Genomic DNA, 19285 nt, shown 5'->3' with positions numbered 1-19285 from the left:
GGCGTGAAGTTCGGTTGGGCAGATACCAGGTGCCTGGGCGTGAGGGCCTGGTCGTAGCTGCAGTGGAAGGTAAATCTGAAACTTTCTGGCCTAAATGTCTTCTGTGATCAATCCACGTGAGCCCTTTCTGGTCTTATCTTTTGTTGCATGGCTGACAGTAAGAAATGGGGTCCCTGGCTCTGAAGCAGCAATGCCTTGTTCATAGTAGGGTGTCCCAAGAAGACTCCTGGAATAGAGTTTGTGGTGCCTGCAGAAACAAAGCCTGCTAGCCGATTTTACTGACACTTTCTGGACCTTGGATGCACTCTTGTTTTCAACCAGGGGTTTCTTGCTCCTTCTGGCCTCTTCAAGTCCTGTTCTTTCCCATCCTAGACGCCTTAATGTTCTGAAACTGAACCTATACTGTGGCTAGTATTCCCAGAGGGCTATAAAGAGCTGCTTGAACGTGCTCACTGCTTTGAATGGCCCATCTCAGGGAGTTGTATGTTATAGTGGGAGCCAAAATGGTCATTATGGTGTAGTTTATTTACTGTAATTAGACATTTAGCCAGCTTCTCTAAGAAAACCCCAGTGTTTAAGCATATTCCTGGCCAAATAGTCACGATAACAATATTGTGTATAGTATGTACTTAACATCAAAAGTCCCGAAGATAGGCCAGGCACTGTGGCTCACACCTGTAATCCCAGCACTTTGGGAGGCCAAGGCAGGTGGATCACCTGAGGTCAGGAGTTTGAGACCAGCTTGGCCAACATGGCGAAACCCCATCTCTAGTAATAATACAAAAATTAGCTGGGTGTGGTGGCGCCTGCCTGTAATCCCAGCTACTCAGGAGGCTGAGGCAGGAGAATCGCTTGAACCCAGGAGGCGGAGGTTGCAGTGAGCCCAGATCGCACCATTGCACTCCAGCCTGGGGAACAAGAGCGAGACTCCGTCTCCAAAACAAACAAAAAAAAGTAACATCAGGGAATGTCTCATCTGCCATCCTCTTGGATGTGGCATCAGTGGAATTAGATTGTACCTATGCCTGCAATGGAGAGGGTGCTAGCTGTGGCCTCTGCCCCTGAAGCTGTTGCAGCTCACTGTTTCTAACATTACGAGTGTCACATAATTTAAATTTTTTCTTACGCTGGGTGCAGTGGTTCATGCCTGTAATCCCACTCAGCACTTTTTGGAGCCCCAGTTGGGAGGATCTCTTGAGGCCAGTAGTACAAGAACAGCCTGGGCAACATAGGGAGACCCCCATCTGTACAAAAAATAAAAAATTAGCTGGGCACTGTGGTACATGCCTGTAGTCCCAGCTATTCAGGAAGTTGAGGTGGGAGGTTGCACTGAGCTGCGATTGTGCCCCTGCACTCCAGCCTGGGCAACAGAGCGAGACCCTATCTTAAAAATAAAAAATAAAAAGTGAATTTTTCTTGAGGGGGAAGGGACCATTATGGTGACTATATTGCTTTACTTTCTGACGGTGTTGTCTTCAGAGATTATTGAGATTAGGTTGCTTGTTCCCACATGGCCACGTCCTGTCAGTGTTGCTTCTGTGTGTTCCCTTGCTGTCACCTGTTACTCCTAACTGCTGATGTTGTACCTTTTTCAAGCAGCCTCTGATTGGTTTCTCCCCCACCCCGCCCACGCCATAGCGGTGCTGCTGGTGGTCTGGTCTGTGGGGCCGTCTTGAGAGGGAAGCTCTGAGGGAAAGGCTTTGTGTGCGTGCCTCGGTGCACTGTGCCAACCTGGATCCCTATGGCTGTGGGTTGGGCGCTTGCTGTTTGCCAGGCTCCATCCTGAGAGCCACGCTTGGTGGACTGGCTGCTTCAATCCTTGCAGCAACCCTCGGAAGTCAATATGGTGACTGTCTCCACTTTACAGATAGGGACACAGGCTTGGAAAGGTCACATCACTTGTGTCGCATGGCTAGTGATGGGGGCTGGCCCTCCCCAGGGTCTGAGTCTAGGGCCGGCATTTGGCATCACTGCAGGAAGTTGACACTTTTTCACTGTTAGATTCCTCTGACTTACTTCAGTTCCACCCCTACCCCCACCCCAGTTTTATTGACACTTGCACTTGTCTGCAGGCATTTTCTCTCCTGTTGCATAAAGTCATTTTTTTAGTGGAAGGTAGTAGTTGCTGGGAAACACTGGAAGACAGAAATAGTCAGAACCTGGTCAACAATGAAGGTCAGCGTCATTGCTGGCCTCCGACCGTAGTGGTGAGTAGGTCGCTGCTGGACAGGAAGGCAAGGAAGAGCTAGGAAGGCAGAAATGAGTTGCTGCTCATGAGTGCAAGCAAGATGCTGGTGTTCTCTCTGAAGTCAATAAATCTGTTAAGATGCGCTTTTAACCCTGTTTTATGGGATTACAGGACTAAAAAAGTATGTCTTTAGCCTACCTAGGGCTCTTGACTTCAGACTCCCTGCTGTTTCTACAGGCAGTCTCTGGAACAGGGATTCTGGGTGTGTTGGAGGCTGGCTGTAGGCAGGCCTTACCCCAGAAGTCCAATGTGGTTGGCCCCTGGTGGGATGTCTTGGCACCTGGAGGTCTGGAAGCACCCGTGGGTGGGCAGTTAGGGCTGGTGTTCCTAGTGGAGGCTGTGCTGCCCTGTGGCTATTTGTGAAAGAGATTTGCATCTGGTCACTCTGAGAGCTTGTCTAGTTAAGTACTGGGTTCCCTTTGCTGAGATTTTGAGCAGTGATCTTTTTTCTCTCTTTCTCTTTTTAATGAGTAGAGCTCTAGGGTAAGAAATATTAAAAGGAATGTTTTTACATGGAAAATGTTTTTTTGGTTAGCGTTGGCTTTCACTTGGCCTAAGTCAGCAAATAGCTTTCACTCTTAAACTATCTGTCTTCTTGTTCTGGTTTTTAGAGACACGTAATGACTATTTTAATAAAATGCTTACAAATCATTTTTCTTTTTATGTTTTATGTTTTTTACATTGGCTTAAAAGTATTTAACACACGTTACTCCTTGCTGTATAGAGGCAGGTTAATTGGAAAACAAATTGAAAACACTCTTTTTTCGTAATCATGTTCACTGTGTTTTGTTCATGGGGCAGACACTTTGGAGTTCATGTTGGCCCCGATGTGCCTGGCCCTTGGGATATGTGTGGAAGGAAAGTGTGGTTATGGTTTCAGAAGCTTGCTTTTTCTATACTTTTCATGTCATTCATTTCTTGTAGGGAGGTATTTATATTTAGACTTAATATCTGTAACTTGTTTAAATTCTAAAAGTAGTGATTGTTCCTCACAGGAAAATTGGAAAACAGAAAAATAAAAGTTATCCAGAGATAAATGCTATTAATATTTCGGTGTACATTTGTATTTTCTCAGTGCCTGAACAACTGATGTACGTTCTGTCCGTTTTTACATTATCTGTGAGCATCCTGCATGCCTTTTAAGACTGCATAATATTCAGTCATCTGGACATACACATTTAGTGACCTATTTCAGTAGTAATCTGTTGCTGGGATGTTTATGTTGTTTGTTCTTCTTTTTGTTCAAGCTGAGATAAATCTCCTTACACACAAACCTTTGACTATGTCGCTGATTGACTGTATCCTAAGAGCAGACTCCTCCCAGTGGGATTAGTGGGTGAAAAGCTACATACAGATGGAAAAGAAAGTTCATCACATCCTACCTTGTTGCTGTCCAGACAGTGGCCCCAGTTTACACTCGGCTGAGGACGAGGCCACCCACCTGCAGCTCTATGAGCATATGACTCCTGAGAACATTTTAACTGTAGTCCAAGTAATTAAATAATTACTCAAGCTGTCATGCACTTGTTTTCATTATTTATTTATTTTTTTGAGGTGGCTTCTCATGCTGTTGCCCAGGTTGGAGTGCAGTGATGCAGTCATTGCTCATTGCAGCCTCAACTTCCCAGGTTGAAGTGATCCCCCCACCTCAGCCTCCTGAGTAGCTAGGTACAGGCACACACCACCATGCCCAGGTAATTTCTAAATTTTGGTAGAGATGCGGTCTCACTATGTTGCCCAGGCTGGTCCTGAACTCCTGACCTCAGGAGTTCCACCTGCCTAAGCCTCCCGAAGTGCTGCAGTTACAGGTGTGAGCCCTCGCTCCTGACCCCAGGCTGGTTTTGAACTACTGGGCTCAAGCGATCCTCCTGCCTTAGCCCCTCAAAGTGCTGGGATTGCAGGCATGAGCCACTGTGCCTGGCAAGTGCACTGGTTTTAGAACAGACGAACACATGTCATGGTAGAGTCTCTACTTGAGAAGATAGGCCCTAGCCCCCAGTGCAGGGAACACGGAGCTGGGGTGGCTGTGGGTGGCTCTGTCCTCATCCTCGGTGCTTCTGGGGGTGTGCTGCCCGCAGGGGTGCAGTAGATGCTGCAGACACAGGGAACCCTGCCCTCTGGGAGGCCCAGTTCCCAGTGCCCCTCCTGGATCCTCCCAGAGCTCCGAGTCTTTGTCACAGCACTGAAGCAATTTAATTGCCCTCCAGCTACACCACGAGCACCACCATAATAGCAACTAACATTTTTCATGCTAACATTTTTCCAGTTCACTAAGTACTAGAAATGCATTTTACTTAATTCTCACGAAAGCCTTAGGTAGGTGCCATTATTTCCATCCCATAGTGGAGGAAACAGGGGCTGCCCCTTGTGGACCCAGCACTGTGGCCGCCAAAGATGTGTCCTGACCGCTGTGCTCCGCTCGCCTCCTTGGATTTACTCTGCACAAATCACAGACCTCTGTAGTTACAGGACCTCAAGTCTGCACTTGATTTTGCTCCCTACTGGCCAGATGACCTTGGGGAAGGCATTTAGGGACTGACGTTGAGTTTTTCTTGTTTTTAACGTGGAGATAATTTGATCTGTGTACATCACGCTTACCGCAGGGATCAGATAGATGGTCGCACATGCCTGCATAATGGATACTTGGGAAGAACTGTACAAAAGGTGGTTATAGCCAGGTACATTGTCTCATACCTGTAGTCCCAGCTGCTCGGGAGGCTAAGGCAGGAGGATGACTTGAGCCGGGCAGTTTGAGACCAGCCTGGGCAACATAGACCATGTCTCCAAAAAACAGACAGACAAAAACGCTAGTACTTTTTGTTCTTTTATTCTTCATGGTCTCTCACAATGTGTCTTGACATCTTAGGCATTCCATTGACACCTGGCTTTTTAAACTGACCGTATTCTTTTCAAGCATGTCTAGACCTGGCTTTCTCAGCCTACCTGGTTTGCCAGCTCCCGGGTATTCCACATGCAGACGCAGTACTCGGTATTAGGGAAAATAAACTCTATCGGGGAGGGCCTCTCAGCCTTGGCACTCCTGAGGCCCGGGGCCAGGTACTTCCTTGCTCTGGAGCTGTCCTGGGCGCTGCAGGATGTTTTTAACAGCATCACTGGTCTCCACTGGCTGCATGCCATGAGGATCCCCACCCCAGTTCACAGAAAATGTTTTCAGACGTGGCCAAATGTCCCCTGGGGACAAAAATTGCCCCCAGTTGAGAACCCCTAGGTTAGGAAGTAATAAGACTTTAAAAGTTAAGTTAGGAAAAACATCTAGCAGTGTCCTAAAAAATGGGGGAAGGGGTTTGAACCTGAGGCAGTAGATGATAAGGAGCTGTTTGTAGGTTAAGCCTGGCATAGTGGCATGCACCTCCAGCTTCTCTGGAGGGTGAGGTGGAGGACCACTTGTGTGTTTTTTTTTTTTTTTTTTGACTATGTAATTAAGGGTATCATTTATTGTAATATAAGAACATATTCTAAAACAGCTGGGTGAACATGCACAACATAATATGATATTATGAGACATGATACTCTCCTGAATTTATATAATTTTTCCTTAAGATATCTATTAAATAATGAGCAATATTATTTTAAAAATGTTAAAATCCGGCCGGGCGCGGTGGCTCAAGCCTGTAATCCCAGCACTTTGGGAGGCCAAGACGGGCGGATCACGAGGTCAGGAGATCGAGACCATCCTAACACAGTGAAACAGTAACACAGTGAAACCCCATCTCTACTAAAAATACAAAAACTTAGCCGGGCGAGGTGGCAGGCGCCTGTAGTCCCAGCTACTCGGGAGGCTGAGGCAGGAGAATGGCGTGAACCCGGGAGGCAGAGCTTGCAGTGAGCTGAGATCCGGCCACTGCACTCCAGCCTGGGTGACAGAGCGAGACTCCGTCTCAAAAAAAAAAAAAAAAAAAAAAAAAAAAAAAAAAAAAGTTAAAATCCTTACCATTGGCCAATGTTGTACTGAATACCACTATTTAAGGAAAAAATCTGGGTAGACCGTTTGTCTACCCTTCCTACTTTCAAAAGGCCACTTAAACTTATATAAAAAAACACATGGATCTTTAGAGAACACATACAAATAAATGAAGATTTACATATATTAATCTATTTAAATGTACCATTCTTAAGAAACAGAAAAACACTTATCTTACCTTGAATAGCCATTAGAAAAAACTGTTCAGCCGGGCACGGCGGCTCACACCTGAAATCCCAGCACTTTGAGAAACCGAGTCGGGCGGATCACGAGGTCAGGAGATCGAAACCATCCTGGCTAACACGGTGAAACCCCGTCTCTACGAAAAATACAAAAAATTAGCTGGGCGTAATGGCGGGCACCTGTAGTCCCAGCTACTCTGGGGGCTGAGGCAGGAGAATCGCTTGAACCCGGGAGGCAGAGCTTGAGGTGAGCCGAGATCACACCACTGCACTCCAGCCTGGGCGACAGAGCGAGACTCTGTCTCAAAAAAACAAAACAAAAAGAAACAAAAACCGTTCAACCAGGGAAGTTCAGAGTCCCCAAGGAAGTCAAGTTGTCATCTACAGTTCCTTGGCACCTATTCCAATTTTCAGAACCAATGGGAATTGGTGGGATAACATTAAAAATAGGCTTCTGATCCTGCTGTTGAGAAAGGGATGCTGTATTCATGTCACAGTGGTACATCTGTCCTCTAGAGGTACCCACACCATGAACAGAAATGGCAGACGTTTTATTACTGATTATATTTGCTCCAGGAAAGCTTGCCTGACAGTAAACTGTGCCCAGTTTCTCTTGCTTAATTACCCCAGAGGTGCAGAGTTCGATGAAATCTTCCTTTTCTGTTTTCACTTGGGGCAGTGTTACATTATTGGGGCTTGACAAAACCAGATCTCCATTATCCTTAATTTTGGGTTTAGTGTCCGGTAAAATGACAGGCTTTCAGTCCTCATTCAGGTTTCCTTCCAAAAAGAATGAAGCGTCTTCTCCCACCAGAGGAGAAAGCAGACAGTTTTCATCTATCAACAGGTCTGATCTGGTGGAGGACCACCAGGCTGGAGTGCAGTGGCGCAATCTCGGTTCACTGCCAGCTCCACCTCCAGGGTTCACACCATTCTCCCGCCTCAGCCTCCTGAGTTGCTGGGACTTACAGGCGCCCGCCACCACGCCCAGCTAATTTTAAAAAATATTTTTAGTAGAGATGGGGTTTCACCGTGTTAGCCAGGATGGTTTCCATCTCCTGACCTCATGATCCGCCCGCCTCGGCCTCCCAAAGTGCTGGGATTACAGGCGAGAGCCACCGCGCCCAGCTGGAAGACCACTTTTGAGGCCAGGAGTTAGAGGTTAGATTGGGCAACAGAGCGAGACCTTGTCTCTTTAGTTAAAAAACACACACTTTTTTTTTTTTTTTCGTGAAAAGCACCTGACCTCCAAAGTGACTGCGAGGGTTTTCCAGGGCTTGTTTTTATGTGGCACGCTTACGTGAATACTGTTCAGGTCCTTCGTATCTGTGAAGAAACAAGGTGAGGAGGGCAGTGGCGGGCTGCCCCTCTGGTGGGCACGGTTAGATGTGACTGTCCCAGTAGGAACTCTTAGCCGTGAAGAGTGGAAGCCATCACAACTTCACTTTCTCCAGCCTCTAACTGGGAATTGAGCATTCCCTGCCTTTATGGAACCAGACGGGAATCCACAGTCGTACGAACAGTACCTGTGACTTGGTCACAGATGGAGTCACAGATACTTTGATTTCACAGTTGTAGAAAGCGTCTTAAAGTCTCCTTTATGCTTAGCACTCCTGTGAAGTGACCTGAGACCCACCTACTTTGTTCGAGAAGCCCATTCGTCCCCTAATACTTAGATGACGGTTTTCAATATAATTGACTTTGTTTGCAGTCCTGTGTATTTTATGCATTTAAAATATGTTTCTTAGAAGGGTTCAGTAGGTGTCATCAAACTGCCAGAGAGGTCGCGGGCACAAAGAGAAGGTTAAAACCCTGCTCTAGAAGCTCACTGCCATTTTTCTGAGCAGTTTTCAAATGCCCACCAGTGGGGTGCAGCGAGCCTTCTGGAGACCCAGGCTGCCGTCAGTGTTGGGGGTGCTCTGCTTTCATCTGACTGCGTCAGCACGTCCCATTTGGATGACTTTGGAGGAGCTTTCAGGAAATAGATTTTTAGAAATTAATTCTCCTCTAAAAGTTATGGTCCGGTTCATAAACATTAAAGTGAGTTGTAAGCACAGAGCTTTAAAGAAGCCTGTATAGTGCTGCGTTTCTTTTTTCTGTCAGGTGGCGTGAACTGAGGAAAAACCTTTTTTTTTTTTTTTAAAAGCGTAAATACCTGGGGCGGGGGTAGTTAGCAGGGGTCACGACCCGCAGCCACCATCAGCTCTTCACGCCATCTGCAGTTGTGGCTCCTCACCCTTGCCCGGAAGGGCCTTTGAGTCCCTCCGGTCTAATTGCGCAGTGCAGGGATTCCCTTTTCCATCCCATCTAAAGGGAGGTTGCGGAGGCTGGGCTCGGTGGCTCACGCCTGTAATCCCAGCCAAGGCGGGAGGATGGCTTGAGCCCAGGAGTTTGAGATCAGCCTGGGTAACATAGTGAGACCCTGGCTCTGTTAATTTTTTTTTAATTAAAAAATAAGAGGAGGCTGTCGAGCCTTTGACTGTTTTGATCGTGGTGAAGATTTATCTTGAAATACTCATGCAGCATCATTGTCATTTGGGAGCTGGTTAGAAATGCAAGATTCTCAAGCCCACCCCGGACCTTATAAATCAAACCTGTGTTTCAACCAGATGCGGAGGCATTTTGCACATTAAAGTTTGGAAGCAGAGGCGTCTCTTTAAACTGTAACAATAAGAAGGTTAATTGCATAAGAGCCAGGGGCGGGCTGCCCCAGTCCAGGTGCCCCTAGATGTGCGGCCAGTGTGGAGCCTCAGCTTTCCTGGAAGAGCCACAGAGGCGGGTGTGCCCCGTGACTACCAGTAGCTTGCTTCAGAGTCATATTTCATTCCTGGGTTAGCGCTTTGTAGATCTGGTGGAACACTCTGATTGTCTGTTACATAATGTAGATAGCAGAAATTTTTCTTTGAAATAGAAGTGCTTTTCAATTTGTTTGATTCTGAGTTTCATTAAAATTTGGTGATATCGTGATGTATTTTACAGATCCTTATTAAGGGCCTGCTTCATGCCAGGCCCAGTTCGAAGTGCAAAGGAACAGCAGTGAACAAAGCAGACCAAAAACACAGCTGCCTTGCCGAGCATCGAGAAGTCTTGCTGAGAAGGACATTTGAGTATAGATGGGAAGGCACAGGGGGCGCTTCCAGGCAGAGGGGACAGCCATGGCGAGGGCCCCAGGCGGATGTGACGGCTGCGCCCAGGGCAGCAGTGCTTGGAGTGAAGAGCTGGGGGGTGACTGGACGCCAGGTTGCAGGGGCCGGGCACAGGGTCTTTGTGGGTCGTGAGAAGAGGCTGGCCGTGGAGAGGAAGAGAGCCGCTTCCCGTTGCCTTCCTAGCAGTAGCAGAAGGCAGCATTTGGAGCTGGTCAGTCTTCCCTCTCGTGCACATCAGGCCAGATGACGAGTCCTGTGGGTGAGCCTGAGTCAGAGAGCATTTGAGTCGAACATAGGTCACGTGGAGCAAACTGACTTCACCAAAAATAACCCCAAAACAGCATTTCTGGGAAACACAACTGAAGACAGCTTTCAATGTAAACAAAGGAGCAAAGTTATGATAAAGGCTTGGTTGGAAAAAGTGAACATTTGGAAAACTAAGAAGAAATGCCTTGGGGAAATATACGGAGGAAAACAGGTCTTTCTTTTCCAGCAGTTGCCATTCTAAGGAGTTTTCCTTCCTGTCTCGTCAGATGCAATGCGTGTGTTTTGCTAGGGTGGCTCACGGGCTTTCCCCTTCCACTTGTGGTTGTGGCAGACGGACCTACAGCCTTTAGCTCTTCCTGTCTGTGTGGGGAAAGGACTTCCTGTTTTCTCTGGGTCTCCTCTTTGTCCTTGCCGGGAATGGACCGGATGATGGGTGCAGTAGAAAACCTGGACTTGGGGTCATGGTTGGTTCTCAGCCTGGCCGCAAATTAGAATCACCAGAGAAGCTTCAGGCACAAAACAAAAGAAGCCCCATTTCCAGAAACTCTGATTTTCGTGGGGAGTGTGGGACGTGGTCTTCTCAGGGCCTTGGTGTTCCAGTGTGCCATCCAGGCTGAGAAGCACTAATCAGTACCGCTCTCCTCCTCTCCAAGGCTATGTTCTCCCCTGCTCAGCCCTCCTCTCCCCTTCCTCCCCCAGCAGGTAGAGAGTCGGGAGGCTGGCTTTCCTTTGTGGCTGTTTGGAGTGTTTTAGGGTGGGCAGGCGGTGTGTGTATGCGAGAATGCACTGATCACACGTGTTTTCTTTTGGGGGCAGGGAGGTTTGCCACTACCAGCAAAGTTGGAACTGCTGATGCTGGTTGTCAAGACAGCTCACTCTCAGCAGCTATGCGTGGTGGTATGCACCTGTGGTCCCAGTTACTCAGGAGGCTGAGGTGGAAGGATCACTTGAGCCCAGCAGGTCGAGGCTACAGTGAGTTACGATTGTGCTACTGCATTCCAGCCTGAGTGACAGAAGAGACTCTTTTTTTTTTTTTTTTTCCTCCTTAGATGGAGTCTTGCTCTGTCACCCAGGCTGGAGTGCAGTGGCATGATCTCAGCTCACTGCATCCTCCACCTCCTGGGTTCAAGCAGTTCTCCTGCTTCAGCCTCCCGAATAGCTGGAATTACAGGCACCCACCACCACGCCCGGCTAATTTTTGTATTTTTAGTGGAGACGAGGTTTCATTCACCATGTTGGCCAGGCTGGTCTCTAACTCCTGACCTCAGGTGATCCACCCGCCTCGGCCTCTCGAAGTGCTGGGATTACAGGCATGAGCCACTGTGCCCAGCCAAGACTCCGTCTCTTAAAAAAGAGAAAAGGCAGCTCTCTTTCCCTTCTTAGAACCAGGACTTAGAATGTATATCAAAGTAGCTAAAAGAATGTGGAGGTTCATGCATCAGGCATCAGGCCAAATTGAATGGACTCTGCTGTGGTTATATTTCTTTTGTTTTTTTTGAGATAGGGTCTCGCTATCACCCAGGCTGGAGTGCAGTGGTATGATCATACCTCACTGCAGCTTCAAACTCCTGGGCTCAAGCGATTCTCCTACCTTAGCCTCCCAAGTAACTGGGACTTGCAGGCACACGCCATGACTCCCAGCTAATTTTTGTGTTTTTGTAGAAATGGGGTCTCAATATGTTGCCTAGGCTGACCTTGAATTCGTGGCCTCAAGTGATCCTCCTGCATTGGCCTCCCAAAGTGCTGGAGGTAAACAGGTGTGAATCACTGCACCTGGCTATGTTTCTTTTTCCTTTTTCTTTTTTTTGAGACAGAGTTTCACTCTTGTTGCCCAGGCTGGAGTGCAGTGGCACAATCTTGGCTCACTGCAACCTCCAGCTCCTGGGTTCAGTGATTCTCCTGCTTCAGCCTCCCCAGTAGCTGAGATTACAGGCGTGCGCCACCACGCCTGGCTAGTTTTGTATTTTTAGTAGAGATGGGTTTCACCATGTTGGTCAGGCTGGTCTCAAACTCCTGACCTCAGGTGATCCGCCTGCCTTGGCCTCCCAAAGTGCTGGGATTACAGGTGTGAGCCAGTAAACCTGGTCTCGGCTGTGTGTGTGTTTCATTCCTTTCCTTTCCTTTCCCCTTCCTTCCTTCCTTCCGTCCTTCCGTCCTTCCGTCCGTCCGTCCGTCCGTCCGTCCCTCCCTCCGTCCGTCCCTCCCTCCCTCCCTCCCTCCCTCCCTCCTTCCTTCCTTTCCTTCCTTTCCTTCCTTTCCTTCCTTTCCTTCTTGTCTCACTCTGTCACCCAGGCTGGAGTGCGGTGGTGCGATCTCGGCTCACTGCAAGCTCCATGTCCCAGGTTCACACCGTTCTCCTGCCTCAGCCTCCTGAGTAGCTGGGACTACAGGCGCCCTCCACCATGCCCAGCTAATTTTTTGTATTTTTGGTAGAGACAGGGTTTCACCGTGTTAGCCAGGTTGGTCTCGATCTCCTGACCTCATGATCCATCCGCCTCGGCCTCCCAAAGTGCTGGGATTACAGGCGTGAGCCACCGTGCCCAGCCTTCGCTGTGTTTCTTATACAGTTAACATGTTAACTTCCTGAGTTGTCTTGCAAAGTAATATTTACTGTTTGGAACTAAAAATCTCTTTATGTAAGGTTTGCATCGTACTTGTATTGTTCTTTTATCTTGTTTAATGGGAAAGGAGTTCATTTCTGGGATCTCTAACCATTGAATAATGAAAGAGACTTTGTTAAATCAGAAAGAAATCACCCAATTTAAATTACAAATGTAAGTAATTCACAAAATTTAGTTTTCTTGATAACATGTTAGTAATGTTATCCAAAGAATTGACTTTCTGGAGGAGTTACTGCATGGCTAGGACTTTTTTTTTTTTTTTTTTTTTTTTTTTTTTTTTTTTTTTACTTTTTAAAAAATTTAAATAGAGACAGGGTCTCGCTGTGTTACCCAGGCCAGTATCAAACTCCTAGCTTCAAGCAGTCCTCCTGCCTCAGCCTCCCAAAGTGCTGGGATTACAGCCATGAGCCGCTGCACCCGGCCTTATTTTCTCGAGTTATATAAACTTCCCAATTATGTAGCCCTGTGACGAGTTGCTTTTCTTGGAAGGCATCTGTTGAGCCGCGTGGGATCTGTTAGTCCCTCTCCCTGCATGAACAGCCCAGGAGGGCTTCCTGCTGGGGGGGCAGGGGATCTCACTGTGGACTTGGGTGTGGCCCGTGTAGCTCACTGTCTGTGGGATACAGCAGGTGCTGGTCCTGCAGGAGTGGCGGCAGTCTCCACCCTTTCCTCCCAACTCCAGCCTCCGCCTCCACTTTCATCCTGTCTGAGGTCGAGGCCACGCCTACCTGGCCAGCCCTCTGCAGAGAGAGTGCTGGGATCTGTGCTTGCCAGTGAACTTAGGGGATGTCTTGGTCAACTGCCACCTACCGTCCAGGTATGAGATGAAAGAACAAGCAGGGGCTGGAGAGGTCAGGCCATCTTCCAGGTTGCTTGTGCCGTGCACTTTCCCATACTGTGAATGCAGCATTGCTTATCAGCTCTTTTGATGAACTTTAAGATCTTACGCCTCTCTCTTATATCCTCCGAAATTTTGAAATACATTGAGACCGTAAAGAAGTTACAGCATTGGCCATTTTTATTCTTCTAAATCCTATAAGTTATAAATGTGTTTTGGCTGTGAAATTTTAAAATATTGATGGAGGGGAGAATGAAAATTACTGCTACCCTCCTCCTCTCGCCCCTCTGGGCCCCTTCCAGCTTATTCCACATTCACACCATCACTGAACCCAGGAAGCAGGAGGGGTGGGATGAGCCTGGCTGGCCCTTAGCTTGTTTCTGGGCTTGGTGTGTGTTGGGAGCACTGGTGGTCAGGAGGGCCTCCCCCACCCACAGCTCGGGGGCGGCCGTCATCTGCAGGTACACTGTCTGCTTAGCAGATCTCTGTCGATGGGGACTGAGGGTGTGCTCCTCTTTCCCTATCACAGACACTCCTGCAGTGGGCACACCCTGTCAGGTCTTTTTCTCACGTGTGAGTATGTTGTATGATGAATTCCTAGAAATGGAATTGGGATGTAATTTTAGGATATGCTTTTTCAAACTGTACCCCAAATAGACCCAGTTGTATTCTGTTCTTTGCTGTTGTTTTTAGAGCATTTTATGATTTAAGATTTATAGGAGGAGAATGTTAAGTCCTGCTGTTTAATTCATTTGATAGGGAACTATTTGATTTGAAGAAATGTGAAAATAAAAGTTTGCCACAAATAAAAATATATATTTCACATCACCTTGGCTAACATAGTTTCTTTTTTTTTTTTTTTCTTTTTTCTTGGAGATGGAGTCTTACTCTTTTGCCCAGGCTGGAGTGTAGTGTCACCATCTTGGCTCACTGCAACCCCTGCCTCCTGGGTTCAAGTGATCCTCCCACGTCAGCCTCCCAGGTAGCTGGGACTACAGGCAGTTGGCACCACGCCCAGCTAATTTTTGTATTTTTAGTAGAAGTGGGGTTTCACCATGTTGGCCAGGCTGGTCTTGAACTCCTGGGCTCAAGAGATCCACCCGCCTCAGCCTCCCAAAATGCTGGGATTACAAGTGTGAGCCACCACACCTGGCCTCTTTGGCTACCATAGTTTCTGTGCACCCTGATGAACCCCAGCCACAAGACGTAAGCTCCCATGTTTGGCTCAGGTTATCTGAGCTCTTTTGCATTTTCAGTGGAGAGTAGTAGGTGAAATTTTCATCTTTCTTGGAGAAAGCTTATTATTATAGTAGTATGTGTTTGGTAGAAAAATGGAAACCAAGGTAATTATGAAAGACTTAATTAACAAATAAAATTGTCCCCTTATTAACTCCGTGGGAGAAAATAAGATGATTCTGTTTCTGTTCCTTCAGATCACTCCAAGAACCGAGGCTCCTGTCAGCAGTGTCAGTAATAGTTTGGAGAATGCCCTGCACACATCAGCACATTCCACGGAGGAGTCGCTGCCCAAGAGGCCCTTAGGAAAACACAGCAAAGGTGAGTGCATGTGAGGGCTTTAGGAGGACGTCTGACGGATGGAGGATGGGCACACCCCAGATCCCCGTGAGGGCATTGTTAAATGCTTTCAGATCTTTCATAAATGCTAATCTTATGTGTATTTTTCTAAATTCTATAAGTAATACATGAATATACTTTGTCTTAAAAAATCTCAAATATTGATGTTTATTAAGGAGAAGTCCAGACGTCGTATCTCATGCCTGTAATCCCAGCACTTTGGGAGGCTGAGGCGGGCAGATCACTTGAGGTCAGGAGTTCGAGACCTGCCTGGGCAACATGGTAAAACCCCGTCTCTACTAAAAATACAAAAATTAAGCTGGGCACGGTGACTCACGCCTGTAATCCCAGCACTTTGGGAAACTGAGGCAGGCTGATCACCTGAAGTTGGGAGTTTGAGACCAGCCTGACCAACAGGAAGAAACCCCATCTCTACTAAAAATAAAAAATTAGCCGGGCATGGTGGCACATGCCTGTAATCCCAGCTACTCGGGAATCTGAGACAGGCGAATTGCTTGAATCTGGGAGGTGGAGGTCATGGTAAGCTGAGATCACGCCATTGCACTCCAGCCTGGGCAACAAGAGCAAAACTCCGTCTCAAGAAAAAATCAGCCAGGCCTGGTGGTGCACACCTGTAATCCCAGCTGCTTGGGAGGCTGAGGCAGGAGAATTAGCTGAGTGTGGTGGCGCCTGCCTGTAATCCCAGCTACTCAGGAGGCTGAGGCAGGAGAATCGCTTGAACCTGGAAGGCGGGAGGTTGCAGTGAGCCGAGATCATGCCACTGCACTCCAGTCTGGGTGGTAGAGTGAGATTCCATCTCAAAAAAAAAAAAAAAAAAAGGGTGGGAGGAATAAGTTTTACACCCTCCTCCCCCCTCCACGTGGAAATCAGCCTTAACCACTAGAGCAGTGTTGTCCTGAAACGCTCTCTGTGGTGACGGAGTGTTTTCTGCCTGTACCAAGTTGGTCGTCACCAGCCACACGTGCCTTCTGCGCACTTGAAACATGGCTAATGTGACTGGCTACCAGAGTCTTTATTTTTCTTTAATGTACACGTGGACAGCTCAGTGTGGGTGGTGAGGCGCGGCCTGAGCCCCTGTGGCTCTGCCCGCCAGCCTCTGCAGTGTTACGATCAGCTGCAAAGTTGGTAACCATGCCATGGTAGTGGAGGCTTTGGGGAGGGGAGAGTAAGGTAGTTTGTAGTACTGGATGGACCAGATAATGCATTCCCAGTAAAATAAATGCTTGTGTGGTTTGCAGAATCATCCCTAGTGGGGAGAGAGAGACAAGGGTGGCGCTTTTCACTGGGGTCACTTGTCTTGAGCCCCGATGGCTTGGAGGCACCGAGGCCGGCTGTGTCCATATCTGCTGGCCTCTGTTCTCCCTGTGTTATTTACAAAGATGTTTGTCTTCTAGCAGGTGCACCACGTGAGGCCCGGAGCCGCACTCGCCTGCCCCGTGCGCTCTCCCCCTTGTCCCCATCCCTGGCGTGGCGCTTCCTGCCTTCCATAGGCTTTATGACTGCTTTGTTTCTAAAGTCCCGTTCTGACAAAGCCATCGAGAGCCACCTGTCTCTGATTTAGATCCTAACTCTGGAAGGACCTATTTCCCCGGCAGCTGCAGCCTGTGTTGATGTATGTGATGAGCATGGTATGGTATGGAGACAGTAACTCCTTACTGCAGCCCTGCGAGGGCACCTGTCCCCACTTGACCCTTGTAGCAACCCTCTGAGGTCACAACAGTCTTTGTCTTATCCACTGCTCTTGGGAGAGTCTGTGGCTGTTAGTTGAGCGTCTTCACCACAGCCTCATCCTAGAGGTGCCGCAGTGCTCCAACCCTGGAGTGGACACTTGGCATCGGAATTGCAGGGAGTCCCTCCGCTGTAGAAAGGGCTCCTCCTCTTCCTTCCCTACGTCATCCCAGGAGAAAGGCCTGCCGTGGAGTGCTGCTTCCTTTGTCCCCAGACAGTCCAGCCTAGGAACCTGTGCCCTGCACACCCTGTGAATCTTAAGGGATGGACTCTTCAGTGCTTTTTCTTCAAGACATAATTGTTGACATCCCCATTCTTTGTTTTTTTCCGTATAATTTCAAAATAGCGAGTATCTGTCATTGTCTTGTCCGCATGCTTTGGTGCCCAGAGAGACAGAGGGTGAGCTGACTCTCATGTGAGCTGTGGCAAAGCCTGCGTAGGCCGGCGGGTCGGCTCTGAGGCCACGAGTGGCCATTCTCAAACCCCACAGTGCTTAAAATACCGCCGTGAGCAGAAGCTCGTGATTACCTGCAGCATTCTGCGCTCATTGGTCACAGAGAGTCATGGTTTCTCTTGTCTAGAAATTGGCAAGCGAGTTAACTTGGTTTTCTTAGTCACTCTTCATGTGAATCCTTTTAATCTGTTGGGTGCAGGTTATTGCTCTTCAGAAAGTTTAAAGTCACTCTAAGTTGTATAGTTTTATTACTATAATGTTTTCTCTCTGTCTTTTCTGTATCCTACTTCTGTTTTGTTTTTTCTCTGCTTCTTCAGAAACCTTATAGTGATACAGTTTAACTTACAGAGTGGTCAGGCACTTTAAACATTTCTTAGTATATAAAAGCTCAGGAAACAACAGTCCAAGCACATGACTAACTTACATAACAGATACTGACTTACATCATCTTCATAACAGCCCTGTGAGGGTTGATTATACCTATTTAATTCTAACTGATCCCATGTGGTGATTTTTACCCCATTTTACAGATGGGAGAACTGAGTCACAGATAAGACCTTTTCCTGAGGTCAGCTGGGATTCAAAGCCAGAGCTCATGCTCTTAACCCTGTGGCCGGCTGAAGAAAATAGCAAAGGAAAAGAAAGGTGGGACTGTGCTGAAAGTGGAAAACACACAGTTATATGGGCAGTGCCTACAAGTACACATTAACTAGTGAAATCATTCGTTTTTTTCCTGATTGTGAACGTTTTCCAGTTCAGGAGTAGAGATTGTAGCCTAAACCCCGTACCCGGTGCCTGGCTGCAGCTCCAGGTCACTGTGTGTGGCTTCTGAGTCCCCTGCCCTTGTGGATGTGGCTGAGAACTGCAGGGCACTCTCCAAGCGTTCCAGTCCCCGTGTTGATGATTTACTGAAACCTAGGGAAGCTGTCGGAATGTACAAGCTAGGATGGAAACTGCTTTTACTAATATTCTCAACAAAGTAAGTTCTGCAACTTTGGACTTTGAGGAATTATAATTTTTTAAAGTTTTCTTTTTGTGAGACAGTGAAGGAGGTGTACTTTCATTCAACTTGTTCTCAACCTTTTTTTACCAGTAGTTCTCAACCTTTTTGGTCTTAGGACCCTTTGCACTCTTAAAAATTAGAGGTTCCAAAGAATCCATGTTTATGTGGGTCATATCTATAGGTAGTTACCATATTATCAGTTACAACTCAGCTTTTTTAAAATTGTGGGTTTTTTTTATTTTAACCTAAATGAATGTTTTCCATTGTGCGCCCCTGGCGTTTGTGTTTGCTATGCCATACAAACTCCAAAGTCTTGTACTTTCGGTAAAAAAAAAAAATCTATCGCAACCAATTAGAAAATGAATTCTAAGAAGACAAGAATTCACCTAAAATCTAAATTCTAAAATGCCCTCAGTCTATGGCCTTTCCTGGGTTGTGCTGGGATTCCAGTGTGCAGCTGGAATCAAGCCTTGATAGTTTCGATTTCTTTATTGGCTCTTTATCCAACATTTTATTATGAGGACTTTGAAACACACAGTAAAGTTCAAGAAGTTTCACAGTGAGTACCCTCCACCTAGATTAGACAGTTTCATTTTACTGCATAGATGCTTTTCAACTCACATTGGGGGTTGCAAGTTGAAAATACCATAAGTTGCAATGCACCAAATATACCACACCTGCTAAACATCATGGCTTAGCCTAGCCTAGCCTACCTTAAATGTGCTCAGAACACTTGCATTAGCCTACAGGTGGGCAGAATTATCTGACACACAACCTACTTTAAAGTGTTGAATCTCTCATGTAATCTATTGAGTCTGTACTGAAAGTGGAAATGGAATGGTTGTATGGGCACTCAAAGCAGTTTCTTCTGAATGCATGTTGCTTTTGCACTGTTGTAAAGTTGAAAAATCATTAACTCCAGCCTTCTTCAGTCAGGGACCATCTGTACTATTTTTAAGCTGGTTGCCTGTAGCATTCCTCAGCCAGGGATTCTGATTTGAGCCCTAGGGCACAGAGAATCATTTGAGTGACTGTTTTCTCAATTTCCCTAAAGAAAATGTGATTAGAGACATAGGAGTAAAGTTCTTCATCGTATAAGAGCTGTAGGACAATAGGACTTTGCTCCCTCTATGAGCCCCCCAGTTAAAAGAAGCAACAGGAATGCAGTACACATCTTTACCTTTTCAGGCTCCACTCCGAATTAATGTTGAGCCGCTCCA

At 47.2% G+C, this 19285-nt stretch overlaps 1 protein-coding gene across 3 annotated transcripts in view; it reads left to right on the top strand.

Moving 5' to 3' along the window:
* LOC105488816 (zinc finger CCHC-type containing 14) overlaps positions 1-19285 on the top strand; it is an 86327-nt gene that overhangs the window by 19558 nt on the left and 47484 nt on the right. For all 3 annotated transcript variants that reach the window (XM_011753255.3, XM_011753254.3, XM_071085070.1), the window contains exon 2: positions 14718-14841. In XM_011753255.3, the coding sequence (XP_011751557.2) occupies positions 14718-14841 (124 nt within the window). The remainder of the gene's footprint in view (positions 1-14717; positions 14842-19285) is intronic.

The sequence above is a fragment of the Macaca nemestrina genome, chromosome 18, assembly GCF_043159975.1.
Source record: "Macaca nemestrina isolate mMacNem1 chromosome 18, mMacNem.hap1, whole genome shotgun sequence".
NCBI lineage: Eukaryota > Metazoa > Chordata > Mammalia > Primates > Cercopithecidae > Macaca > Macaca nemestrina.
This window is presented reverse-complemented; position numbering and strand designations above follow the sequence as displayed.